Here is a 27,987-nt window from a genome sequence, read left to right as displayed (position 1 = left end):
TCTGCCTCCACGGTAAATTGTATTTTCCACAAAAGCCCTCGTATAAGTGTCTTTTTCCACTGAGGACAATACTATTAGTGCGGGCCGTTTCTTTGGTGTGGGTTAATCTCTCTCTCTCTCTCTCCGTGAAATCTAAGATCCGAGGACTCGTCGCCGGGGGATGCTGGTTAGCCGCTGAGATCCGGCCGAAATCCAAGGAGGCGTGCTCGATCGGTGTCGTTTGGGTTTGTCTTCTTCCTCTAAATCCTCTCGCTCTCTCTCTCTCTCTTCCCCTTTTTCTTTTTTCCAGCTTTTCTTGGATCTCTCGAGTAGAAATTAGGGGAAACGTGTAACATCCCTTTGATGTATGTTTTCCGCTCATGGATAATTGGGAATGGTAGAGTTGTGGATCTTGGATCTTTGAATCGGGAAAGACTGAAGGAACGACGATATTTGCCTATTTTTTATGGTGAAACTTTGAAATTGGTCAGGGAAGACACTGATACCAATCAAAATGGTAAGGGGACGATTCTAATCCGTCCGAATATTTCTTTGGCATGTGAGATCCGAATCGAAAGATTTCCATCAAGAAGACAGAAAAGGATTTTTTTTTTTTTATACTTTCTTTCGTTTTGCTGAACGTTGCATTTAATATTTTGTTTATCTTGTAGCCTGTACATCTTTAGAATAGGTTAGTGATTGAAATTTTTTTCCCTCTTTGGTTCAAAGTGTTGAGTTTGGTGGGATTTTTTTTTTTTTTGGGTAGGAGACAAGCTAGACTTCTGAGTTTGAATTAAGCCACTTCGCAACGGCTTTTGGTTCCTGACTTTGTGATCCGAGCCCCTCCTTAGGGCGTGTGAGTTAAGGCTTTTCAAAATACAGCGACAAGCATCTGGGAGCGACTTACCCCAAGTTGGGGAGTTTGCTCCTTTCCCTGTGGCCCGGAGGGTGAATTCTTCACATTCTGTTATGATGGATGATGCGATGGAAAATGGGATGGGGTCATACCAGGAGAGGCCAAGGACGTTCCCCAGCATGCGGAGCAAATCACATTATCCACTGGTAAGGTCCCTTATTTGGTTTAAGTGAATTGCATTATATTTTTATCTTTTATTTTATTTTCCTATTTAACTTTTGCTAATTTATTGACTCTTTTACTGGAGTAGTGTTGGTATTATGTTTCTCTGTCCTTTTTAATTTAGCTAAAAGAAATATGGATTTTTTAACTTTACTAGCCAAGTTACATCAGAGGTTTTAGACAGATTCCATTACCATTGAACTCTTTTAAAATTGTGTTGTAGCCTCACTTTCGTGGTAGTTTTGTGACAAAATATATATAATGTTCTGTTTCCAAAAGGAACTACTTGTGGTTGCTTGCAATTTACCGTCTTGTAGATAGTTCATTGTCATTCACATGATGTATGCACATATACATAAAGCATAATGATAGAATTGTCTATGCTTCTGTTGTAAAGATGTCTGGAAGCTTTATGTTGTAGGCAACCAACTTTTATCTTCCAAATTTCTAATTTAGTTTTGCTTACTTTATCTTTTCCCCAGATCTTTCGGATGTTACTGGGAATAAATGCCCGTGTTTTGGTTGTCCTTTTGCTTTTGATATTTGGAGCCGTGTTCTATGTTGGAGCTAGTACTTCACCGATTATCATCTTTGTGTTTTCTATTTGTATCATCAGCTTCTTCTTTTCTGTTTATCTCACAAAGTGGGTTCTGGCAAAGGACGAGGGACCTCCTGAAATGGTTCAGGTATTTTATTTAGATGCTTCATATTTGTCCTTTTTAATTTTGCTATGATAGACTTGTGGCTGTAATGCTACTTTATCATGACCTATTGACTTCATTTATCATGGTTTAGATGAACAGTTTGTTCAGTTAGCTAGCTAGTTGTTTATTTATTTATTGATTTCTCTTCTGTATTTCATTTGTGCTAATGAAAAGTTCAAACCATGCAAATATCTAATTGCAATCTTTTTTGTTTCTTTCTTCTGTTCTGTTCTACTGGAATGTAGATCAAGTGCCACCAACATTTTGCATTACTTTTGCTGCATAACAGCCAGTTTTCTTTTTTTTTTCTAATTAGCAACTAAGTTCCCTGTCTTCCAAGTTTTGCTATATGTTGTAGTTGCTCCATGATCATACTCTTTGCTGAATGCTTGATCACTTCCATTTAGCATTCATTAATTCATATTCTAAATCCCGTTCTTCTTGAGAACTTTTACCTGCATATGGACTGTTATCTTTAATTTAGCATACAACATGAGTTGGCAATGAAATACTTTATGAGCTTGGTCTTGATTCTAAGACGTGAAAGCCTAGCTACTTATAGAATTTTAACAGGAAAAAGGACATTGAAAATGATTTTTAAGTGTTCTAGAATATCTAATGTTTATATTTTCCAAATTTAACTCTTTAACTTTCTATGTAGTAGCCTTTGCTCTTATAAATCTTGATTTAGTTGTCGAGCAAGGTTTTTTAGTGGTCAGGGATGCTTATTCTTTATTTTGGAGTTCTGCTAGGCCCTTTATTTTAGGAAAACTTAAGATCTGTGTTATCTGTAAATTTTTTGTTCTTTTCCCAATGCATATATAATATCAGGATTCAGATTTTGGTCAAAACTTGTGTTACTGATCTAGGATTAAAATCTAGTGTATGGGACCTATGTTGGTTGTTAGCCAGATTGGTGTAGATTTGGTTTGTATCAACATATTGTCACATGATATGCTGGTGCATGCCATGATGCTGAGAAGGAGGAGAGGAAGAGAGGAGAGGTATCCAAGCAGGCAGTATGCGGGTGGGTGGGCATTGTTAGGGAGGTGGACATTGCAAGAGATACGAGTGTGAAAGAGATAGATATTAGATAGAGAGAGTGTGTGTGTGCACGTGTGGTTTAACCCCAACCAAAATGTGCGTGTGTGGTTTAACCCCAACCAAAATAAAAGAGAAAGAGGCTGAACCAGACCAGACCGATAATACATGGTCTCTGTGATATTTAGAACCCTGACAATTTTTCTTTCTCGTTTCCTTTTCCAATAACCTTGAGACAATTGATCGTGGTTTCTTCTCAGCCCATTGATTTTTTCTTTTATATAATCTTTTTCCTTCCCAAACTTATTGTTTGATATCATCTGGCCAATATTGGGGAATTATTAATAATATGGAGATAGAATGCACTACCACTGCCACTATCACCCATAAAACAGAGGTCCGATTGTCCTTTTTTGTGGCACTAGCTGGTGCATTTGGAGTGGGAGAAATGCCAGTTGCTTCAATAGCAATAATCCCCTGAGTTCTGAAGCCTTTGATAATCCCGATATCTTTCTACTGATCTTGTGAATTCTCACTTTTGGTGCCCTAAACAAGAGTCCTTGAGCATGACCTTTCCACTCCTCGTGCTATTTTTTTTGTTATATTTGATTTCCAGTCGTTTAATGCTTTTACCTTTATTTTGTTTACATAATGAAATAGAGATTAATGGATTTGTAGTATTCATCTTATGATACCTCTACCCACTTGGAACCTTGATCCAGGTTCCTTGTGCTGCTTCATGATATATTTGCATCTTCTATTATTATGGCACATGACTCAGAATGTCAAAATTGGACATCTAATGACTTCAGAGCTACTTGTTTTTACAGCCATGAACTAACAAACTCTAAAATCCTTCAAGAAAAAGTACAAAATGACAAAAGCACTCCAGAGTAGAAAGGGCAATGCGTTCATACCTCTCATGTTTAATACTACCATTGTTACTGTTCCAAGTAGGTACATGGTTAATTATTTAGTTAGATCAAAATGTTTTATTTAATATTGATAGCGGCCTAAATAAGTATCTTTTTGTATGTAGCATGATTCTAAATATGATGAACTAACCAAGCCTTCCCACCTTCTAATATGAACCAAGCTAATTGGTGTACCTCTACCCATATAACCATATCACAACCTAGAACATTATGGATGTCTTTTTTTTTTCACTCCACAGAAAGAGAATAAAAAAGCTATTCATTTTTTACTGTGTGTCTATTTTAGATTGTGTTTATTACAATGCTTTCTTTAACTGATTATTTATTATGTCCTCCAGAAAATAGGAGTAACTAATATATATAATTTAGTGTACCTGAGGTCTTTTTATATGTATAGTATTTTCTTGACTTATTATAGATTTCCAGTTTAATGTTCTACCTGCTAACTTATTATATCTCTTTCACCTTTTCCTTCATTCTTTAGATATCTGAAGCCATTCGAGATGGGGCTGAAGGTTTCTTCAGGACTCAATATGGAACCATTTCTAAAATGGCAATGGTGCTGGCACTTGTGATTCTTGGTATATATCTATTTCGTAGTACCACTCCACAACAGGAATCATCTGGGCTCTCCAGGTGCTTTTTCACTCCATCTCATGTCTTTATTTGCATCTAAGACATGCCATACTTTCTAATTCTTTTCTTTATCTCAACTCTATTTGTTATTTGACATTTAGGTCAACATCTGCATACATTACGGTTGCTGCCTTTCTTCTTGGAGCTTTATGTTCAGGAATTGCAGGATATATTGGGATGTGGGTGTCTGTTCGTGCAAATGTTAGAGTCTCCAGTGCTGCACGGCGTTCTGCACGAGAGGCCTTGCAGGTTCCGTAAATGCTTTTTCATCTCTTAGTATGTTACTTTCTTACTGTAGTTATACATTGAACAATTAGTTTTATAGCAGATTGCTGTTCGTGCTGGTGGTTTCTCGGCAATTGTTGTTGTAGGCATGGCTGTAATAGGTGTTGCAGTTCTATATGCAACATTTTATGTGTTCCTAGAGGTTGATTCTCCTGGTTCAATGAAGGTTACAGATCGTAAGTACTTGCAGAAACTTGCTCTAAAAGCTATAGATTATATTGTGATGCTATTTTCATTATGGATTGTTAGATACTTGTAATATGTTGTACTCTACTATGATTGTGTAAGTATAGTGTCTTACACCATGTTTTGTTTGATTTTTGATATTTGAGCACCATGAGAAAGTTGCTATTGCAATCTAGATGTTAAGAGTTTTGAGTCAGAAACTATTTCTTTGCATTCTTTGCATGTCATGTAAGGCTGTGGCTGTTTATATTTGCATCTATTTTGCTCCTGCATTGGCAGAACCTCATCCACTGGATTGTCCTCTTTTATCTTCATAATTTTGTAGCCATGTTGACATGTATCATCCTTCTTTGTTGTAGCTCAGAGTTTATTCTGTTGAAAATATCATTTGCAGGTGGAAGATTTTGATTTGACATGTTTTTATTACCTTTTATTTTAATTATGTGCTTTTAGGTACCTTGTTCAAAGAATTAAGATGTCACCACTTTCTGTCTTGATTTTGTATTTATAAGCGCAATTTAATGGTTTGTAATCATTCGAGTTCGTCAAATGGAAAATCATTTATGCTTTTTACTCTAATGTTAAGGTTTCCTGTATTAGTTTTCTGTAAATTTCCGTTTGATCTAGAATCACCAAAATATAGGAATAGCTATTATATATTTCGTTCTATCTGATCTTAACAATTATGTTGTTGACAGGGATTGTATTAACTAGATGAATTATGTGCACAAAATATCGGTTTATTGTTAATACTGGTCGGCAGTTGGAAGTTGGAACATTAGGGTTTCAATGCGGACCAACATGCTCATAATCTTTATGAGTTGGAACTGTCCAGGATAGTGAGAGAGGGAGAAAAGAGGGGAGAAGGAGAAGAGGACCGGTGGATGTGCACTAATGTGGCGTATGAAGCGGTGACCCTTATGAGGAGGAGCCTGTGACGGTGACCTGACGAAGAGGAGATGGTGGCAGCTTGTTGACAGGGACAAAGACACGGGGGAGGAGAAGAAGAGGAGAGAGAGAGATGCGTGGAAGAGAGAAAGAAAGGGAGAGAGAAAGAAAGTGTGAGAGGTGAGAAAGAAAGAAAAAGAAAAAACATATAATTGTCAAAAGCTGTAAAAAATTAAAGAAAAAAAAGGAGTATTGAGCAATAAGCTTCCTGACTAGTACCCCTGTTTTTATTATTAAAATTGGACAATAAGCTCAGTAAGATAACCATATTGGATGGTAGGCCTGGTATGAACTGAAACCAGGCAAAAACTGGTGATCTGCGCATTGATTTATGAGAAGACCAGTAAATGCCATCCCACAACGACCATACAACCAGTTTTTGAAACCTTGACATTGCAAGTTAAAATCCTTTTATTATGTGGAAATATATAAGATTTGGGAGCAATGTAGAAACTAATGAAACAGTATTGTTAAAAAAAAATGGTCCTATATTTTCTATGGTTAAGAAGCCAATTAATTTAGGTAGATGAAGGATATCGGAAAGATGCAAAGAGAGGGAGAAGATGCTGTTAGTACAGGAAAATGCTGCTTATTCTTGTTTACTATCTTTTGAAGATAGTAATTAAGGAGAGATATCTAGAAGTTTTAGCCTTTAATTTAAGTCACTAGTCATTTAGGATAAGTTTAAAGGTAGATTGATCACTGTCCCTGTAACTGTTGGTCAGACTAATATGTGTTTCTCCTGTCTTTAAAATAGTAATATTCTTTCCTGCCATGGATCTATCAGCTCATCGCTCATTTGCTCTACATAAAGGATCAACTTGCTAAGATGCAGAGGTTAGAATATAAGAGAGTTAACAACAGTTTTTGAAATGTAAATTAGCATTCTTTTTCTTTCTACCAATCTAGTATCTTCTAGATTTTAAAAAAGAAGGCCTCCTGTTCTTTCCTTCCAAATGTTGCACTAGTTCTGATGTGGCCCAGAGAAAAGGGTTTTCTTTCCTTCCAAATGTTGCATTAGTTCTGATGTGGCACAAAATAAGGAGGCTACATCCTAATTTCTCTACTACCACTTCTAAAATAAACACCTTCCATATTTTTTGAACCCAGACAAGCCTAAAAAGGCAGTGATCAAGGGTGAATTCAGGAAAATAAAATATATGCTCCAATAAAAAATTCAATTTCATTTAGCTCATGACAGTCTGACTTTCTGTTCAATGATTTTATGCAGTACCTCTTCTTCTTGTTGGATATGGTTTTGGTGCTTCGTTTGTTGCACTTTTTGCTCAGCTGGGTGGTGGAATATATACTAAAGCAGCTGATGTTGGAGCCGATCTTGTTGGGAAAGTGGAGCAAGGAATACCCGAAGATGATCCACGAAATCCTGCTGTTATTGCAGACTTGGTACTTTCAAGTTTCAATAACTTAATACTTGTCATGCTTGGCTACTTATTTTCTGAACGTTATCTGAGTGCTTCTTTTATTATGTTAATTATTCAGTGATTCAACATCAGTTTCCACTTGAATTGTTGTTTTGCTGCTTGCATTATGATATAAATTTGTATATCATACCTTTGTTTTATTTATCTCTAGCATGAACATCAGTTGGTAGTTCTCTTTTTTCATTCTTTAGATTTCCATGTTGTTAAATGTTATTTGCAGCTTTTTTCCCAGACTTTGGAATCATGAGAATTACTTTTCTTTCATAAAAGAAAAATTTAAATATCAATGCATAATGTCTAATTCATTTGTCTAATGGAGCAGGTCTACAGTGAATTATCTATTTGAATTCATGAAATTAAGTGACACCACAAGTGAATACTTAATATTCATCAAAATTGGCATGTAAAAAGAATTTAAAAGGCGTTTTCAAGTTTCATCACTAATATGAAAGTAATAAAAGTCTTGCAATTGGAGTTTCAAAACATTTATTACTTTGAATCATGGATTAGCAGTCCGGACAACTATCTGGAGGTGAGCCAAGCTCAACGGGGTGGTTCAGGTCTGGTACGCAGGTTACAACCCTGTAACCTGTTATCAGGCCTGGGCGGTAAGCCCATTCGGTGGTGACCCCAGCCAAAGAGACCTGTATCCTCTTCTTTAGTCTTCCTCTCATACACCCTCTCTCATTGACTTTCATTTGCTTCTAAATCTCTCTTAAATCTCTTTAACTCTCTTACAAAATCATTCGAGAACATCCAAGAGAGGGCTATTTGCTCTTTAAGAAGATTCAAGCCCAAGATCTGGTATGATTTCTCTTTGAATCAAGTTAGATTTGAACTTAATCTCTAAGGTAATTGACTAATTTCATGTAATTAGGTTAGGGTTTATGCTTTATTTTCCAATCTTGATGTAGATCTATTCCATATAGACCTAATTTAGGGTTTGATTTACACTAATCAAGCCTCATTTCTTGTAGATTCGTATCTAACTTTGTCCTTTGATGATCTAGCCTATATCTAGGTTAGATACTGCTTGTGATCTTTATCGGATATATATTTGGATATAGTATTTATTGTTTTGTAGATTGAAATCATTATGGTTATTGTTATCAATATTGATTTTATTTTCCAAGAAAAAAAAAGAGAAAGAATGCCAAATTAGTTTTTTTTGTTTTTGTTTTTTGGCCCTTTTTATATTGTGATATGTTTTTGCATAGCATGTGTTAGTACATCAACTCGTACCAGGCCCGTAGTTGTCCAAGCCTGGACCGGTATGGTCTGGTACATGAAATTGAATTCCTTGTTTTGAATAAACTTCAATTCAAAGTATGTTCTTCCAAATGATTATTATAACTGTTAGTCCATCTTCTGATTCAAGTACTGTAGTGTACAGAAACATGATAAACATCTAAAGAAAAATACCATAGCTCTGGTAAGGTGCAATAATAATATTGGAATAAAAAATTCTGAGTCTTGTTTTCTTGTGCACTACTTGAGAACTTTCTTATAATTGTTCTGCCTTTAGAATTATATGGTTTTAGAAACATAAAATCAGTTAGAAACATTGATTGAAAATCCCAATAGTCAATAGAAACTTTAGCACATCGAAATACTTTACTCAGAGAGCTTTAACTACTTTGGCCATTGTATGTTATGGATGTTTGTAATATATTCCACGGACTTGTTTGTAAAATTTACAGGATGTAGGGATTCACTGGTTTTGGGAGGTAGTTGAAAAACCAAAGCAAGTTTTTCAGAGGTGTGGCTTTTTAGAAGGGATCAACCTAAGCTTGCCTTCCCTTTTTTATTATTCGACAATTCCTGATGAAGGAGACTATTAAGTCCAAAAATAACACCTACTGGAGAGACAGTTTGTCAATAATGATTTTATTTTGATGCTTCTCTGTTCTACATACATTTAACCTAAAACATGTGTTATTTTGTTAAGAAACATGTTTTCTACATCTAAGACATTCATAGACTGGTTGACAATGTGATTCTGTTTCTTGTATTATATCCTTTTCCTTTGCAATTATTTCCTATAAAATTTTAACTAAGGTGGGCTTACTTAAAGGTTGGTGATAATGTGGGGGACTGTGCTGCCCGAGGTGCTGATCTATTTGAGAGTATTGCAGCAGAGATAATCAGTGCTATGATACTTGGAGGAACAATGGCTCAGCGCTGCAAAATTGAAGGCAAGAGATGATATTTAGTAGAAGTCAATTTTTGTTTCATTCATTTTTTGTTGCAACCCTACAGAACTGCCTCCACAATCCACATTTAATTTGTTAACATACAGCATGTCATTATGCAGCAATGTTTTTCTCTCTGATCCATGCTTTGCATATCATATGTTTCATATTCTCTATGATATTTAGAATCTTCTTGCATTTCTGATTAGATGTTATAATGCATACTGAGGGTTCTAGATTACATGATGCTCTATATTGTAATCTTTGTAAAATTTAAAATGAATTAAATTAGTTATCAAGACCAAGGTAAGTGCTGCATGGTTTTTTCTATTTTTTTCGTCAATATTGGATGATGGGATTAAGGTTTTGCCTTAATTATAGGATTATGGTTTTGCCTGATGCTTGCTATATGCCATTATTTCTGGATTAGCCCACTTATTTCAGTTGCAAATCAAAAGTTGTTTCCATAGAATAAGATTTCTGTTGATTTATGATGTTATAAACTCCATTTCTCACAAATCTTAACATGAACCTCATGCTAAATGAAGTTTCTTTTTTCTATGCAGATCCATCTGGGTTTATATTATTTCCTCTTGTTGTGCATTCTTTTGATTTGGTGGTATCATCCATTGGAATACTGTCAATCAGGGGTACACGTGATCCTGGGCTAATTGTTCCTATTGAAGACCCAATGGCTATACTTCAGAAAGGCTATTCTGTCACGATTGTTTTGGCTGTTTTGACATTTGGTGTGGTAAGCAACTTAACTGTACAGATGCCTACCTAACATGCATTATTAACACTCACTTGAACTTCCAGTTTGCTACTTTTAGCATTTAGTGTAGTGGTTGTTCGACTATTGAAATATCCTGAAGTATTAGCATTTTATTTACATGTTTCTTTTTTATCTTTCACAGTCTACTCGATGGCTCCTTTACACCGAACAGGCACCTTCTGCTTGGCTAAATTTTGCCTTATGCGGATTGGTAGGAATAATGACAGCATATGCCTTTGTTTGGATCACAAAGTATTACACTGATTACAAGCATGAGCCTGTTCGTGTTTTAGCACTTTCTAGTTCTACAGGTCATGGAACTAATATAATTGCTGGTGTTAGCTTGGGACTGGAATCAACAGCCCTTCCTGTTCTAGTAATAAGCATAGCTATTATCAGTGCATTTTGGCTGGGACATACATCAGGTCTGGTAGATGAAACTGGAAGTCCAACTGGTGGTTTGTTTGGCACAGCTGTAGCAACAATGGGAATGCTTAGCACTGCTGCATATGTTCTCACCATGGATATGTTTGGTCCTATAGCTGACAATGCTGGTGGGATTGTGGAGATGAGTCAGCAGGTACGGACCATTGATGAGTATAATTAAATTATTTCATGTGTTGATTGGACATATGTGAATGCTATTCTTTTTTTGTGCTTTTTGTAAAATCAATATCTGTCCATTAATGTTAAATTTTGGTAGATAGGCCAGGTGATGCTGACATAAGGGCACTAAACCATTTGCTTCCTTATTTAGAGTGTTCTAACATGTCAACTTCTTTGTTTGTAGCCTGAAAGTGTTCGGGAAATCACAGATGTTCTAGATGCTGTAGGTAACACTACCAAAGCTACTACTAAAGGATTTGCTATTGGTTCTGCTGCACTTGCTTCCTTCCTTCTTTTCAGTGCATATATGGATGAAGTTGCTTCGTTTGCTCATGTTTCTTTTAAAGAGGTACAATTGCTGGTCAAATTCATGCATTTAAATATATTTTGCATCATAATTTTTTCGGATATCTTTGTCTGAACATCTTCACTGGTGGATTTTTAGGTTGATATTGCAATTCCAGAGGTTTTTATAGGAGGCTTATTAGGTTCCATGCTTATATTTCTATTTAGTGCCTGGGCCTGCTCTGCTGTTGGAAGAACTGCACAAGAGGTTGTAAATGAAGTCCGTAGACAATTTGTTGAGAGGCCTGGTATCATGGTGAGTAACCCAGTTACCTGATTTGTCATGCCATGTAAATTTTCATACTTTGATAATGATACTAATATAACGTGCACATCCAGGAATACCAAGAAAAACCAGATTATGGCCGTTGTGTTGCCATTGTGGCATCTGCATCACTGAGAGAAATGATAAAGCCTGGTGCTTTGGCAATTATATCTCCGGTTGTAATTGGTGAGTCTTGTGTTGTAAAAGTAGGGCATCTCTGTTGGTTTTTACATATTATGGTTTATGAGGCCAGAAGAAAGTTTAAACTCCATGGTTCATGATTTGAGGAGGACATTTTATTTGGTTGGCAGGATTCATCTTCCGGTTATTGGGCCACTATACTGGTCGACCACTTCTTGGAGCCAAAGTTGTGGCTTCAATGCTTATGTTTGCGACAGTGGCTGGTATTCTTATGGCTCTCTTTCTTAACACTGCTGGAGGTGCATGGGATAATGCCAAGAAATATATAGAGACTGGTGCACTTGGAGGCAAAGGCAGTGACTGCCATAAAGCAGCTGTAACTGGCGATACGTAAGTTATTGAGCTTTAAGTTTCTGTTTTTTGCTTCTTTCAGTTGTTTTTGACTTTTTTTTTAATTTGTTGCTTGCAGCATGTATGGCTATTATAGATGTTATCAATTTGTACTTCAAAACTCTATATTACTGTCCAAGATTATAATGGTTGTAGGTTGGAACTTGAGACGTCTTAGGAAACATATCTTCGTTTAAACTTGAAGACAGTTCAAAAATAGCAAACAAGAATATAAGATGACAATTGAAGAACATGTGAAATCAGAAATTTAAGTTGGGACCAAGTATTGTTTTAGGATTTGATCAATATTTCATTAGTTAAGGTTATATTTTCCCAGTTTAAAGAGGCCTGGTGGTTCTAGAAGAGTTGATTTTGAATATTGGAACAAAGTTACTAGCTTGGGAGATGTGCTTCAAGCAGTTTTACTGATCTTACAATGCATTTTTTATTAGGTGCAAGAAATAGAAATAAACTTTGTTAAAAATAATAGTTCAGGTCTGTAATACTCATTTTAGCAAACAATGATAAATAGTATGTTCTAGAATTTAGGAAAATCAATGCATTTTTAGCCAAGTACTGAAGTCGGTTTCTTACACCTGCAGAGTTGGAGATCCCTTCAAAGATACTGCTGGTCCTTCGCTACATGTTCTCATTAAGATGCTGGCGACCATCACCTTGGTCATGGCGCCTGTGTTTTTGTGATCAAATGACTTCTACCATAACCAAATATACAAAACCCTGCTGTAGCTGCAGTCTTCAGAACGTGGTGGCAACTGGATCGAGAATATAGTAGCTGTTTTTTCGTTGCTGATGTAGAGCGATATTGTAAAGACTACCCATTGCAAGGTTTCGTGCTCACATTCTTTACTGATGATATATGGATTAATCATAAAAGCCAACAATGTTTAGACCAAACCCACAATGGTTCCATGGATGCTGACTATTGTTTCTAGATTACCGTCTCTTGCAGTTTCTTTTTGTGGCTTCTTAGTGGAGTGCACTAACCATGAGACAGCAACCAAGGTGATGGGCACTTGGACCGTCTTGTCAGAGCTAGTTGCCGTTTGCAGGTTTAGTTAACGAGAGTCTGATGTATATGCCTCCATTTGGCTTTGTTCTCCACCAGAGAATAAATGCATCGAGGTCAGAATTCTCTGCATGTTCTTCCTCCTCTCTTCCTCCGCTTTCCGCCGGTGGAGAAGGAGATTGCAATACAAGCCGAAAGCGATGGGTTTTTTGTTTTGTTTTGTTTTGTTGTTGTAAAATATAAAATTATTATATAAATTTATAATATTAAAATTAAAATTAAATATCATAGATTTAACAAAATGATTAGAATAAAATGAAATATTCTATAAATAACAAAGTACTCTATAAAAAAAGAATATTATATCATGGTTCATGATAATATAATATTTTTATTTATATAATTAAAATTATTTATTATTATTATTATATTATAATTAAATTTGAATAATATGATTGTCTTGTCAAAATAAATTATATGAGTAATTTTGGATTGCATCAGAGAAGAGTAACAATATTGTAGTACATAAAAAATGTTGTAGTATATAAAAATGAAGCATGATATTGATAATATATAGTCGTTATGATTCACATTGTTAATGAGAAGTAATATAGTATTATTGTATTTATTAGATTTATTAGCTCATTTTTAAAATTCATTCACGTATAAATGATTTTCAAAATTTCAGAATCCAATTGGATTCTAGCAATCCAATAAAAGAACTAAAATTATGATTATACTCATCATATTTATAACAAAAATTATCACGTCGAATTTAATAATTTTAATATTTCTCTCTAATTATCTTTTGATTTAATTTATATACACTTGAATATGTCAACAACTTGAGACCTTACATGAATTATATATATATATATATATATATTCTCCACTAAAATATAAAATATGGAGTGATCAGGTAAGTATATATAGTCTCAAGGAGTTCATGAAACTATATTTCATTCTAATATTTGATTATAGGATCATTGTAAACTCAAGATTTATATTAATTCTCATTATACAAAATTTAAAAGTGAACTTTTATTGAATTATAAATATATTAAGTTTATAACAACTAAAGCAAAAATAATATCCTAACAATTCTACGTAAAAAAAGTTAAACTTATAAAATTGTAGAAACAAAACATACATTCTCAAAATCAATCAAATAAATTATCTCTAGGCATAAGCAATGATTTCTTGTAACGATGAATATTTTATTCTCTTTTAGTTTCCATGATAAATTAAATATTTATTATTCGAAACATATGTTGAAGCATCAATATCAATCTATTAAATATTAGAAAATAACTTATATAACGTTTGATAAAAAACCTTTAAATATTAGGTTCATACATTTTCCTTTCAAATCAAATATTATAGTTATCTTCACATAACCTTTTTTTCAATAGAAATAGCACTTTACTATGTAGATTTTCCTTTTACGAACTCAAGTGATTTACGCTTCAACTTTATTTTATTATTATATATTCTTTAAGTAGTACCCAAAATATTATGAGTATTATCTATTTTTATCTTAATTTTTTCTATTAGTTAGCTCATTTAAGTTTCACTTATTCTTAATTTTATTATAATAACTTTTAAATAAGTCAAACTAAAAAGAAATAAATTAATAATAAATTATATGAAAAAATATTTAACCACATTCATGTCTATTGTTCTTGAGCTGATAGGTTTGTCAATCATATTAAAGATATAATCTTGAATCTTTTAAATACCATCATACTAAATTTTGATCTTTCATTAATACGTCGATTTATTCATAAATTTAAATTGATCATTAAATATTCTAGCACACTAGTTATACACTATAATAAATTATAAATATTATTAATAATTATCATAAAATCAAGTCTCTTAAATTTTTTTGATCATTTATCTTAATTATTTGTTCTAGAACTTTTAGTAGTTAAGTTTGTGATCATTTCAATTAATCTAATTAAGGTTTTACGTACCTAATGTAAATTATATATGCTTAAGTCATTTAAAATTAATTAATCTAGAAATCATACCGATATTTATAAGGATAGAATGAAAGAAATATCACTTTAAGCGGTTGCCCAAATTGCGCAGCCCTATCCCTGTGTGACCTCCTTACTATGCGTGGTTGTGCCGTCGCCGTTGAGTAACACCACCGCTGCACTGCAGAGCGACTACCATAGTGAGCAACTGTTCGCTGCTGTGTTGCGGAGCGATCGCTGTAGTGCCTAAGCAAGGCACTACCATCATTACGGTGTGCAACCTGCATGCTGTCTGTGGTTCATCCGCCAGGGTGCAATGTTTCCCCTTTCCATCGGACTCCTTCCCGCGAGACCCAAAAGATTGTCGTTCATCCGTCGCGACTCCTTTCCACGACATCCTTCAACTCCAACATCAACGGCTCGCTTCCGCCCATTCTAGTAACACAACACTGTTGCTCCTTGCTATGCTATCAGCAACAGCCACTTTCACTGTGTTCCGTCGCCTGGCAACAGTGTCCCGTGTTGTTGTCTACCACCTGCAAAAGCCTTGCCGCATGCAGCAGCATCGCCTGTGCAGTGCACGATGCAACCATCACCACATCGCTCGGCCTTATGCGATAATTGGTTTGGACCAACAGCCTTGAAGTTGTGTTTTTGTTTATGAAAACAAATAGATCATGTGAGGCAAACATCACATGATCAGAAATAAAAACATCTTTTCATAAAAAAATGATAATAATAATATATCTTATGCAAAATAGATCTAATGTACAAATGGATCAGAAATAGATCGCACAAATATATCAAAAATAGATCTAGTTTCTTTAATAATCTACTATTACTTAGATGTCATTAATATAGATATGAAACTAATTGTGAGAAATATTATTATTATGTAAAAATTTAATTCTATGATTGAAATCAAATATCGTAGATATGAGATAAAATATGCATTCCTTTTAGACATGATAATCAAAAAGGTGCTATCGTGAATTTGTATAAGAAAAAAATAAGCTAGAATCGTATTATCTTCTCTTACTATCATTTACAGGATTGCTATGAGATATTGATCATGGACAAAGAAGAGATAATAAAAGATATGTAATTTCTCAATAATATCACTTATTTATATATCCGTATATTCAGAGTTTTTTATAGATCTTTCCTTTGATAGGTCGATGTAGAGGATACAAGATGATTAATTATGAGAGTTTTCTCAACATCTTTATCTTTTAAAGAAGTCTAATATAATTAGAATTTTTTTCTGATCGATCATTATACTTAAATTAGAATTAAATTTATAATATATCTTAAATCATATAACCTAACCGTTGTTGGTCGGAAGGGACGACGTTATGACCCGGTCGAAAAGAGTTGTTGATATGGATATGGAACAGTGGTTGTGCATGGTCCAGCTCGAGGAAGACAGACGGGTTTCACGCCAGTTTTCTCAACTACGACCGCTTGTGCATCCTTCAAAAAGGCAGTGCTCCGTTCCACGTCATAGTACATGACATAAACGTTGCAGAGACAGAGAAGGACACTGCAGCAGCACGAGAAAGGGCGGGCATTTCATGACTAAATCTCTGGTCCTTCCACCTCCTGCCATTGCCACATCCAGGACTCCGTCACTGCGTCACGGTAAGCAGCATCGCATCTCTCTTCCACACAGCTTCCCGTCATCATTTCACGGATCTACCAGTCTCACCTGCCTGCTTCCTGCCCTACGTGGTGCATTCAAATTCCGGCGTGGTCTATGACCATCCCGCTTTGTCTCCGTGCTTGTGATCGACCGCTGTCCTGGAGATTCGCGATAGGACTTGCCGACGGCGAATCACCGTGTGCACGCATACGGGGGCAGACGAGGGAAAGCTTCTTGGCCGGAGACGGAGAAGCCGTTCCCACGAATCGAGGTGATTTGCTTGGTGCTAATAACACCGGAGAGAGTAATAAAAGAATCAAATTATTCTAAGAATTGATACGTTCACTCTTCGGATGACGAGATAGATCATCACGAGCAGGTTGACAGATTGAGGCGTAATAATGGGCATCGACTCTGACGTCAGGACAACATCAATCGAGTCGGGTGTCAAGCACGACTCGTTCGATTTGCATGTTACTATCACGTGCCACACCTCTCTCTCTGTCTGCCATATCCGTATCAGTGTGTAATTGTGCGGGGCCCTTCGGCAAGAGTGGGCCCTCCCAATTTCTGTCCATGGGTTGGCGCTTTGGCAGAAGACAGCCGACACGCAACGTGGAGGTTGTCAGGTCCGACTGGTTCTGCATGCAACCACGCCGTGCCACACAAAAGCAGTCCCATCGCCCTCTCTGTTCGTGCGAGTTCATCCGCAAAATCCAAGTATGCGTCGGAAATTTCCGTGTCATGCTCGACGGCATCAAGGTGTCTTATTAGAATTTCATCCTTATCTTCTTCGAACACATAATCCTATTGAAACAAAAAAATTATCACACGATCTTACAATAAAAAGAATAATTTAGCATGATGTCATAGCAAAACAAGACAAGTATAAAGTCAATCCTGCCAACTACGTATTAACGTGGGAGCCAATCTAGTCAGTCTAGAGGAACGCAAAATGCATAAATGATTAAATATTATGTTTAAATTAAATGCAGCACTCACAAGAACATGATCTATAACTATTAATTATTTGATAAGCTTACGTGACCCTCATCAGGACGCCTGCCACATACTGGTGGTGCAACATTCTTTGTATCATGTAAAGTTTTGGGTAACCAAAGATCATAAGCTCCTCGATCCAATCTAACCAGCTTTTCTCTTCTCTTATAGATATATATAGACACATGCTCATCAACACAAGGAGAAACAGAGAGAGAGAGAGAGAGAGAGAGAGAGAGGCGCCAACCACTGCGACGTGCGAGATATTTCCCATTGCTTCCAACGTACAAGCCTCCTTCTCGACGCCATGGCTCAAAGCAAAGCAAAAGCTGAACCGATTACAATAGACGTGGCCGTGGTGATGGTGCCACTCCCTGCCCAAGGTCACCTCAACCAGTTCCTCCACCTCTCCAGTCTCATCTCCGCCCGCGGTCTCCCCATCCACTACGTCGGCTCCGCCACCCACAACCGCCAGGTGCTAGACCGCGCGTCACGCCTCCACAACGGCGGTACCGCCTGCCGCCCCATCCATTTCCACGATTTCCCATTACCAGACTATTCATCCCCTGCTCCCGAACCGGACGCGGCCATCAAGTTCCCCGGCCACCTCCAGCCCGCCTTCGACGCCGCCCGCCACCTCCTCTCCCCACTCGCCGACCTCGTACGCTCCCTCGCTTCCCGCTCTCGCCGCGTCGTCCTCATCCACGACTCTTCGATGACCTTTGCGGCCGGTGCAGCTGCCTCCCTTCCCAATGTGGAAGCTTTCTGCTTCCACACCGTATCAGCCATCGCTGGCTTCTTTTTCCGCTGGGAGTTACGCGGCAAACCACGCGAGCCTGCCGTAGAGATTTTGGAGCTTCCTCATGTATCCAACGAGGACTGCATATCGCAACAGTTCTGCGATTTCGTCCTCAGCCAGCAGCAAACGACGGTAGCCGACTCCGGGCGCCTCATCAACAGTTGCCGCGCGATCGAAGGCATGTTCATCGATCTGGTGGCTCGAGAGCCGGAGTGGCAGGACAAGAAAACCTTCGCCATCGGACCACTGAATCCGATCACCTTCAACCAAGCAAGCGGCAATGGCGCTAGGCACCCGTCCATCGAGTGGTTGGATCAGCAGCCGCCGTCCTCCGTCATTTACGTGTCCTTTGGCACCACATCAACCTTCTCCGACGAGCAGGTGGCTGAGCTCGCAGCGGGGCTCGAGGCTAGCGGTCAGCGGTTTCTTTGGGTGTTAAGGGACGCCGACAGGGCCGACATCTATGCCGAGACTGGTGGTGACGCCGTTGAAAAGGAGAAGCTGCCATTGGATTACTACACAAGGGTGGAGAGAAGGGGGAAGGTGGTGCGGGGCTGGGCGCCGCAGCCGGAGATCCTGGCGCACCCGTCGACCGGCGGATTTATGAGCCACTGCGGTTGGAACTCGTGCATGGAGAGCTTCAGCGCGGGGGTGCCGATCGTGGCGTGGCCGATGCATTCGGACCAACCCCGGAACGCAGTGCTGGTGATGGACGTCCTCCGTGTGGGGTTCCACGTGCTCGACTGGGACAAGAGGGCGGAGCTGGTGCCTTCGGCGACCATAAGTGACGTGATCGAGCGGCTGATGGCTAGCAAGGAAGGGGAGGAGGTGAGACGGAGGGCGAGAGAGTTGGGAGGTGAAGTAAGGCGAGCCATGGAGGAAGGTGGAAGCTCCAAAACCGATCTGGATGCCTTCGTCGCTCATATCATAAGATGACAGATAGTGATGATGTCAACTAAGTAATTTATTGGAGCATAGTGGCGGCATCGAACAAGTCTAATATGGAATGCTCCTCATGAATTCATTTATATATTAAACATATCTTTTCCATGTCAATTTACGCTGTATTATTTCGCATGACATATTCTTTATGGATATTGAATGGTGAGTCTCATTTATTTTTTTGTGAAAGTGGATTGTGTGAGATACGTGTTCGTTCTGTTGCCATGAGACAGTCATAATTGAGTGGGAGATACCTGTCCATCTCGGTCCCAAAAATTCTTCTATTGTGGATGTGGCACGTGTTATTTCTGTCAGTGGCCAACATTGACACGACTACAGAAATGGCACGTTCGTAAACTGATGGAATTGGTGGAGTCATTGTTTCGATCGAAGAGACACGTATTTAAGAGTCCCACACGTGATGGTCTGGCGTGTGTGCCGGTGCTGCAAAACATTTACCTCCATTTTCTATGATATAAATCAATCATAAGAAGAAGAATCACTTGTAGCATTCTCTATTTTGGATTTTGGTCTCAACCCACTTACATTGGATGAGGGTTGGGCTACGCAACCCAACTCGGACTCGACCTAACCGATGAAATCGCCGCGCAGTTTAGAGAGTAGATTTGTGGGCGGGAAAGATTAGAAACTTTGTTGAGGAGGCGGCGAGAGGCGAGACGACGACCACGTCGAAGGATTCTTGCGAAAGACGGCAAGTAAAGGGCGACGACGCGCGCTCTCCTTTCCCAGTTCTCTCAGAGCGTTTGCCCCTCTTTGCCTTGCTCCCCACCTCTTGAATTCTGCAACATAATCTGCATAGATGCGAGTTTCTGATGTCAAATTAGATTTCTTATTGTTCTGTATGATCTGGTAATAGCGTCGTGATGTCCCAACTTGACAGACTTCCACCATTGATGTGCTCGATTTAGTTTTCAGATGCAGAATCTGAGATTCTTGTTGGCCGCCTAAATTATCTGGGGTTTTAACTGATCAGGGTTCGGCAAGAGTCCTAAATCTCTAAATGGGAATCTGCTTTTATTGTTCAAAGGCATTTCCTTTCAAATTTTGTTGATTTGTTATAGATGATGTTTCATTGGAACTTTTCCGAAAGTTTAATATGTACATTTCTTTCATCATAAATCAATATGCAGAATCATTTATGGAGGCCTCACCAACAAATAGGTTTTCTGATGGTTGCAAAACACTCATTTCTTTTGTGATTTTAGAGTTTCCAGATTAAATGGGCCAACTATATCTATATCAAACATCTGAAGTTAGAGTTCAATTTGGAGAAGGATGAATGCAATTATAAACTGATTGCCTTTTCTTAATCGCTGTGGTCAGATTAAGGATTATGATATTAACAACGACATGGGTGTCTGGTGTTTACATTGTTGCAGCTTCTTCGGCTGGTGGGCCTTTAAAGTGCCACCGGTAGTATGAAGTTATAAACATTACTGTACTAGATGGATCCATGGTTCTATGCAATGAAAATCTCATAATGGATTTGCACTTTGTTGTAGACATGCAAACCTTTCGCTACCTTATTACATGATTAGTGTCCATAATTCATGTGGCTTTAGCTTTTGCTTATTTTGTTTACGTTTTACCAGTTATCAGGACTCATTCCTCATGATGCTGCTGTATAATTTGATACAAATACTAGGGATCAAGAAAGTCGAGGAAATGTTAATGTTCTAGTGAGATGTTTTCTGGACAGATTTGTGTGATGTTGTCTGTCTTCATTAGAAAGGTTTTTTTGAAGAGAAAACTAGATGCATCATCATATTGTTTCATGCCCCGAACATGTGATTTCTAATAGATAAAGTAGACATATATATTGCCTGAGGACTACTAACCAGCTAATCCTTCTTTTCATGGCACCTTAATACCTATCATGAACCAGGGGATAATAACACGCACGATTCCTGTACATCAAAAACATCGTTAGGACATGTTGTAGATTATCTCAGTTTGGGTGATGATAAATTCAATATCCTTAGATTTTTTCCCTTATCATTTTTATATCTTGAACTACAGCAGCCATAGTAAGCTCCTACATTTGCTGTTGTTCTTTCCTGCACATGATGTTGCCATATTTGACAAATATAAGGAACTTCCAATGTGTTCGTTCACAATCTTGTGCCAAAGACCAAAAAAAATATTGAGGAGGTTTTTTTCTTTTGAGTTTCCTTAGATTATTTATTGGTTACAGTAATTAATTTTCTGGTTTATCTAGCTTGGATATTGCAATTTACTTTGTCTTCTACTTACAGGAGAATTGATGGCTGTCCTTTGTTGCTCAGTTATTCAACCATGTAACCATTTTGAGAGTCTTTTAACATTCATTCCCAGATATGGTCGTCTTCTTATACCACAAGCAGGAAGGGCAAAGGAAATGCGTCTCGTGTGGCCAGGGATACTTCAACCGCTTGGAGATGGAGGTACGCCAACACTCACCAAGTATACACAAGGGTAGCTCATCTATAGTGAATGAGATGCTAATCATTAAACCCAATGTGACAAGCACGGTCCCAGAGAGCCAGCTATCCTAGTAAGAGACACTGCATTATTTTGAATCTGTGGACGAACCACAATTTGGCACTTCATGCCTCAATACCTACTCTTGAATATACTATACGAGTCGGAACTCTTAGATTACGGACATTGTTGCACATACGGAGCATTCAAACATGGGGGAGGAACAGAGGCATCTTTGACTCCCCAAAATGAGGGTGGACTAATCAGCAATCCAACCCCCGTCCTCTGTCCTCTCTCACCACCATTCCCAAGAACAGTGACAACTTTTATCATCCCTTTCTTCTCAGGGTGGGCATCCACCTCCCCCCTCCCGTGTGAGGACAAAAAGATCCTACCTACACTTGAGCAATCCTCCAACCATATGATCGATGGGGGGTCCCCAACCTAGGTCTGTGCATATGGCTAGTGGTCCCTTGGCTACTCCATGTTCTAACGTGTTCTTTTCTATCAACAAAAGAGATCATGAACTTTTCACCAAACATCCTTACCCAACATTAATATCTTCCATATGTTTTTATAGAACGAGCGGTGGATAAGTTATACGAACAGGTTACCCATGGAAAATTCTCGATTCTTGGAGTTACTGTTCTTCTTAGCTTTAAATTGGAAAAAATAGAAGGCGATGCATCGTGTTTGAATGTGTTGGTAAGTGAACATAATAGGGGGCTAATCTTTAGTAAAAGGAGTAGACTCTACTATAGTTGGAATTATTAGCCCCACGAATCCCCCATGTTTCTTCTTTGGTTGGCCCATCACATGGTCATTGATTAACAAATTGAGTGCTTCTGTTGCAGGAACACAACGAACTTATAGCTCGTGCTGCTCATGTGATCCTGTCAATTATGAGCTGCAACCAGTCCTAATGACTTCATTTATTATTTCGCAAGATCAATCAACATAATGGAGGATGTGCCAACCACCTCGCAAAAATCATCAATTACCACAATTACTAGCTGTGTCCACGTAGATTCTTGAAGCATATAATGTTGTATGATGTTGTGGTGGATTAGGTAACCAAGGGGGCTCCTAATTTCAGTGGGAAGACCAAATAATTAGCCACGTCGTCGTTATCAAGTCCAAAGATCGACGTCAGGAACAGCAGTAAGCCAATCATGAACACATCCCTACCCTCCAATCGACGCCTCTCTCGCTCCAAAAGCTTCCCCTGATTCATGAAACGGTCGGGTCACTCCCGGCCCAAATCTCACCGACGCGTCCTATTACCCCTCGTGGGTCCCTCCTCCACCGCCAAAAATAGCAAAAAATAATTGCTCTTCCCTCCGTCCCTCCCTCTCTCCGACGTCCCTACCTCACCAAGAAAAAGGAAAGAAAAATACTATATATAAGGCTACTCTCTCTATCTCTCGGTATGCATTTCTTTTCTCTCTCAGAGTGGAGGACTCTTTGTATCCATAACTACTTGTGTTTCGTCACTTGCTGCGGAGGCGAATAGATAAAAGGAAAGGAGGAGAGAGTCTCCTGAGCTTTCCCTTCTCTTTCTTGTTCTCTTTTCTTCTCTTTTCATATTTCCTTTGGATTGCGTCTGTGCTCTTCCTTCCGCCATCCCTTCCTTTGATTCCGCGTTCTATACCCCTCTCTCTCTCTCATTCTCTTTCTTTATCTCTTTCGTTCACAGGTATAAATGCACACACAAATTACATAATATCTTCTTGTAGTAAAGCCCAACAACATGCACTTGGATTGCTCTGTTTTCTTCAGATCGGACCTCCTCGTTGTTCCATCTGCTGTTGTTGCAGTTTCCAAATTTGAGCTGAACAAAAGAAGAATGAGATATTAGACGTTTTGTTTGCTGTCAATTCCTCTCAGTCTTGATGCTTCTGCTTTCTTGAAAGCTGAATAATTTGAGCAAAGAAGAAGAACGAGAAGAGAGAGAGAGAGAGAGAGGAAGAATGGCCGCGACGGATCTGATGAAGTACGCGCACAGCCCGGCCCACAGGGCCGTGCTCGCCCGCGACTACGCCGGCCTCAAGCGCGTGCTCGCGGCGCTGCCCCGCCTCGTTGACCCATCGGCCATCCGCACGGAGGCGGCGTCCGTCGCGGAGGAGGAGAAGGCCGACGCCATCTCCGGCGTCATCGACCGCCGCGACGTCCCCAACCGAGAGACCCCGCTCCACCTCGCCGTCCGCCTCGGCGACGCCGCCGCCGTCGAGATGCTCATGGCCGCGGGCGCCGACTGGAGCCTCCAGAACGAGCAGGGCTGGAGTGCGCTCCAGGAGGCCATCTGCGCCGGCGAGGAGAACCTAGCCAAGATCATCGTCCGCCACTACCAGCCCCTCGCCTGGGCCAAGTGGTGCCGCCGGCTGCCGCGAGTGGTCGCCACCATGCGCCGGATGCGGGACTTCTACATGGAGATCACCTTCCACTTCGAGAGCTCCGTGATCCCCTTCATCTCCAGAATCGCCCCCTCCGACACTTACAAGATCTGGAAGCGGGGGTCGAACCTGCGGGCCGACATGACGCTGGCCGGATTCGACGGCTTCCGGATTCAGCGCTCCGACCAGAGCATCCTCTTCCTCGGGGACGGATCGGAGGACGGGAAGGTGCCGCCCGGATCCCTGTGCATGATCTCTCACAAGGACAAGGAGGTGATGAACGCTTTGGACGGAGCGGGCACGCCGGCCACCGAGGCGGAGGTCCACCAAGAAGTCAAGGCGATGTCCCAGACGAACATCTTCCGGCCGGGGATAGACGTCACGCAAGCCGTGCTACTTCCGCAGTTGACGTGGAGGAGACAGGAGAGGTCGGAAATGGTCGGGCCGTGGAAAGCAAAGGTTTACGATATGCATAACGTGGTGGTGAGCGTCAAGTCCAGGCGAGTGCCGGGAGCGATGACCGATGAGGAGTTATTCTCGGCCTGCAACAACAACGAGACTGAGAGCGAAGAGTTCGAAGACATCTTGACGGAGGAGGAGCGGAAGCAATTGGAGAAAGCACTCAAAATGGAATCCCCTGAGGTGATCGACCAAGTCCAATCCGATGTCCATGTTGCTCGCCGGCATAGTTGCTATGAGCCCAGGGACATACCGATTGAGGATGCTAGTAGTAGCAGTAATGGTGAGAGTAGACAAGATAGGAAAAGTTGGTTTGGTAATTGGGGAAAGAGAGCCAATTATAATGGGCAGAAGAGGGTTATGCCTCCAAGGAGTTCACTGTGTGCAGAGGAGAAGGTGAGTGATCTCCTGGGCGATTCTCCATCTCAGAACCAGAGTATGCCTGGAAGGCATTCGGTAGAGGTTGTGAACAGGATGGAAGATCATAGGAGGGGAAGAGATAGGGATTCCAAAAGACCTGCAACAACCTCCGAAAATGGATACAGACGAAAAGAGAACAGCAAAGAGAGTGAATATAGAAAAGGTTTAAGGCCTGTTCTGTGGCTCTCTCCTGATTTTCCACTTCGGACGGAAGAGCTATTGCCGCTGCTTGATATTCTAGCGAACAAGGTCAAGGCAATTCGTCGTCTGAGGGATCTTCTTATGACAAAGCTCCCTCCTGGAGCATTTCCAGTAAAGGTATGGAACATAGACTAGTTAGTTATGGAAACTTTACAATTTCTTCTCACATTGTTATGTTTACAGGCTTCACATGCTCATGTTACTTGAGCATTGCAATGATTTATTTGCAATTGTTGCATATCTGTTTAATCACTGTTTACATTTGTGTCTTCAATGTTACCCTTATAAATGGGTCTCTTTTGATCTATGTTACTTGCTATGTGCAGATTCATTCACATGAGCTAGATTTCCACTCCATCACTGGTTTACTGTAAATTACTTTATGCGGGAGTATCAGTCTATCTTCAGTAATGGTGTTTCTAAGATATAATCTGCCATGCTGTCACATCAGTTCTGTAAACAACCCTGCTTATTCCTTTGTTTCTAATCGTAGTAAATTTTGTTCTAAAGCCATTAACTAACATACCAACTTAGACATGCTTGGTCTACTATGTCCATCTGCAACTTTAATATATATCCAGCACATGCTTGGAATAGTGACTCAAATTGCCTAGGACGTCAGTGTCCTAATATATCACCAGTAGAGAAAGTCGAGTGTTCACAAATTGTAGGTGCCAAAAAGGAAAGAGGAAAAGCAATGGAGACTTGAAGAGACACAGGAGCAAGGACTTAATAAACACTGCTTGATCTTGGATGTGTCTCACATTAGCTCCAAGTGTTGCATGAGGATCTATCTAGCTGTAACTTGAGGTTCTAGGTTTCTAGTGGTATTGCTACTGTGGTTGCTGTATCCTATTATTGGAGTTGAAAGAGATAAAGCATACCTTCTTAGTGTAGATTACATTAAGTATCCTGATCAATATATTTCGACCAATTCTTTGCTTAATTGTTGTAGTTTTCATTTGTTATTTTTGGGCTGATCCAGTCCGCCGGAAGTTGTGAGGGGAAAAGCTTTTCCTATAGGAGAGTCCTTTGTACATGCTAAAGTTGGAGGTTCTTTTAGTTCCTCTAAAAAGAATTTGGTTCTTGTTCACATTTTATGCGAGTACATCTTTTTCTGAATATTGAGGTGGAATTGGATGTTTATTCCAGGACTTATTTCCGATGTAATATGTTACCTGGTATGTAGTATATGATGCGCCTCTAATCATCCCAAGTCATAGTTAAGGACAACATCCAAATATCATTTCCTTTTGTGGATTCTTCATATTCATCAGTTTTTCAACTCTAGGAGTGTAGCAGCTATAGACAAGCTCGCTTTGGAACTTTTACATTTATAGAAACTTGCACATCACTCAATAAACCTGGCATCTTGTGATGCATCATTATTTGTCACAATGGAGAAAACAATTTAAGTGATCGGATACTAGAATGTTATTTTGCAACCATACTATATGCCCAAACTATATTTGCAGATTGATATCGTTGTGAGTTTGTCTCAGGATTTCTCGAGTTTCATATGCTTTTATGCTTTTCACTATCTTATTACAAATAACTAAATAATTAATGAAACCTATTGCTGACAGGTCAGAATTTTTGGGATGTTAAAGTAAATTTTTGGCAAGTAATTGCTTGTGTAACTTTTGTAAAGAATGATTCAGGAGAATGTGATGAGACTTCTTTGATTGCTGTGCAGAGAAAGAAGACAAACTTAATTTTAATTCCTGTCAGTTGCCTATCTGTAGTTTGAAACTTACCCATTCAGCAACAGTTATGGTAGCAATGGCAAGCAACTTCTCCTTAAGAAGTTCTGTTTTCTTCGTAGCATTTTGTTACATGTTTGGTTATATGATTCTCTTGTGCATCATTTAAGGCAATCAATAAATTCTTTCAGGTTGCAATTCCAGTTGTTCCTACTATCCGCGTCCTGGTTACTTTTACCAAGTTCGAAGAATTACAGCCATTGGAAGAGTTCTCAACACCTCCCACTAGCCCTGGGAACAATAGTCCCCAAACACAGACATCATCAAGCTCCTGGATTCAATGGATAAAGGCACCATATCGTCAAAATTACTCGATCACATCAGGACCAAGTAGCCGTGTGGAGGACATACAAGACCCGTTTGTGATTCCACCTGACTATAGTTGGACTACTCCCGAAGCGAAAAGGAAGAAGATGCAGGAGAAGAGGAGTAAGTCCAAGAAGGGAAAGGGTCAGAATCAGTGAACACTATCTGGATGAAATTTGAGAGTTGACAGAAGACTCCATGATGCTCAAAGTTGTTATAAAGTCGATATTGGAAGTCTTTGGTGGCAGTGGCCAGTTCGATTTGTTAAAATCTGTTGGCATATTCTTTCTTAGGCTGAATGTCAATACATTTTTACTTGCTGCTTCTAACCAATTGACATGCTTGATTTCATTATTTCTTTTATATCCGCTCCGTTTGTTGTATCTTGAAATCGAAAGGTTTTCATTTCATGTGGTACTTTGCTCTCTTTGACAACAATGTCCTCCATGTTAACCGGCCATTTTGCGTCGATGAATTATCAGGATTTACTTGATGCTTGTTCCAATTTTGCCACAATTAACTTGCCGAGCGTGTTTACATGTGTAAGATTGAAGTGTATGCTTCGTACGTGATTGTCTATGTGCATGTGGTACATGTAAACAACCTCAATATTAGACGAAATAGT

The 27,987-nt window shown here is 39.2% G+C and overlaps 3 protein-coding genes across 5 annotated transcripts; all 3 read left to right on the top strand.

The window, feature by feature from the left end:
* The first annotated feature begins 83 nt into the window (after positions 1–83).
* LOC103984832 (pyrophosphate-energized membrane proton pump 3) lies at positions 84–12,900 on the top strand. Its single transcript, XM_009402390.3, has 15 exons — positions 84–224; positions 746–1,041; positions 1,540–1,743; positions 4,222–4,373; positions 4,475–4,622; positions 4,702–4,834; positions 7,024–7,196; positions 9,309–9,429; positions 9,993–10,180; positions 10,344–10,781; positions 10,992–11,156; positions 11,253–11,408; positions 11,492–11,603; positions 11,729–11,948; positions 12,551–12,900. Exons 2-15 carry the CDS (start codon positions 949–951, stop codon positions 12,648–12,650), a joined length of 2,403 nt encoding a protein of 800 aa, XP_009400665.2. The 5' UTR covers positions 84–224; positions 746–948; the 3' UTR covers positions 12,651–12,900.
* Positions 12,901–17,732: 4,832 nt separating this feature from the next.
* On the top strand, positions 17,733–19,511 carry LOC135611691 (zeatin O-xylosyltransferase-like). Its single transcript, XM_065107334.1, has one exon. It carries the CDS (start codon positions 17,906–17,908, stop codon positions 19,331–19,333), a length of 1,428 nt encoding a protein of 475 aa, XP_064963406.1. The 5' UTR covers positions 17,733–17,905; the 3' UTR covers positions 19,334–19,511.
* Positions 19,512–23,167: 3,656 nt separating this feature from the next.
* Positions 23,168–27,713, top strand: LOC103984831 (uncharacterized). 3 transcript variants are annotated; one of them, XM_065108621.1, is made up of 3 exons: positions 23,168–25,410; positions 26,990–27,078; positions 27,188–27,327. In XM_065108621.1, exons 1-2 carry the CDS (start codon positions 23,791–23,793, stop codon positions 27,041–27,043), a joined length of 1,674 nt encoding a protein of 557 aa, XP_064964693.1. In that variant the 5' UTR covers positions 23,168–23,790; the 3' UTR covers positions 27,044–27,078; positions 27,188–27,327. The 3 variants fall into 3 exon arrangements, with proteins under 3 accessions (XP_064964693.1, XP_064964694.1, XP_009400664.2); XM_065108622.1 differs by lacking the exons at positions 26,990–27,078; positions 27,188–27,327 and adding an exon at positions 25,620–26,978; XM_009402389.3 differs by lacking the exon at positions 26,990–27,078 and having other exon boundaries at positions 23,192–25,410; positions 27,188–27,713.
* The last annotated feature ends 274 nt before the right edge of the window (positions 27,714–27,987 follow it).

Source organism: Musa acuminata, chromosome BXJ2-5, assembly GCF_036884655.1.
Source record: "Musa acuminata AAA Group cultivar baxijiao chromosome BXJ2-5, Cavendish_Baxijiao_AAA, whole genome shotgun sequence".
NCBI classification, from domain to species: Eukaryota; Viridiplantae; Streptophyta; class Magnoliopsida; order Zingiberales; family Musaceae; genus Musa; species Musa acuminata.
This window is presented reverse-complemented; position numbering and strand designations above follow the sequence as displayed.

Coding starts and splice junctions, on each gene's coding strand:
- LOC103984832 (XM_009402390.3), top strand. CDS start 949: ATGATGGATGATGCGATGGAAAATGGGATGGGGTCATACCAGGAGAGG. Junction 11,409..11,491: donor TTGAGAGGCCTGGTATCATG/GTGAGTAACCCA, acceptor GTGCACATCCAG/GAATACCAAGAAAAACCAGA. Junction 11,604..11,728: donor TATATCTCCGGTTGTAATTG/GTGAGTCTTGTG, acceptor TTTGGTTGGCAG/GATTCATCTTCCGGTTATTG.
- LOC103984831 (XM_009402389.3), top strand. CDS start 23,791: ATGGCCGCGACGGATCTGATGAAGTACGCGCACAGCCCGGCCCACAGG. Junction 25,411..27,187: donor CTGGAGCATTTCCAGTAAAG/GTATGGAACATA, acceptor AAATTCTTTCAG/GTTGCAATTCCAGTTGTTCC.
- LOC135611691 (XM_065107334.1), top strand. CDS start 17,906: ATGGCTCAAAGCAAAGCAAAAGCTGAACCGATTACAATAGACGTGGCC.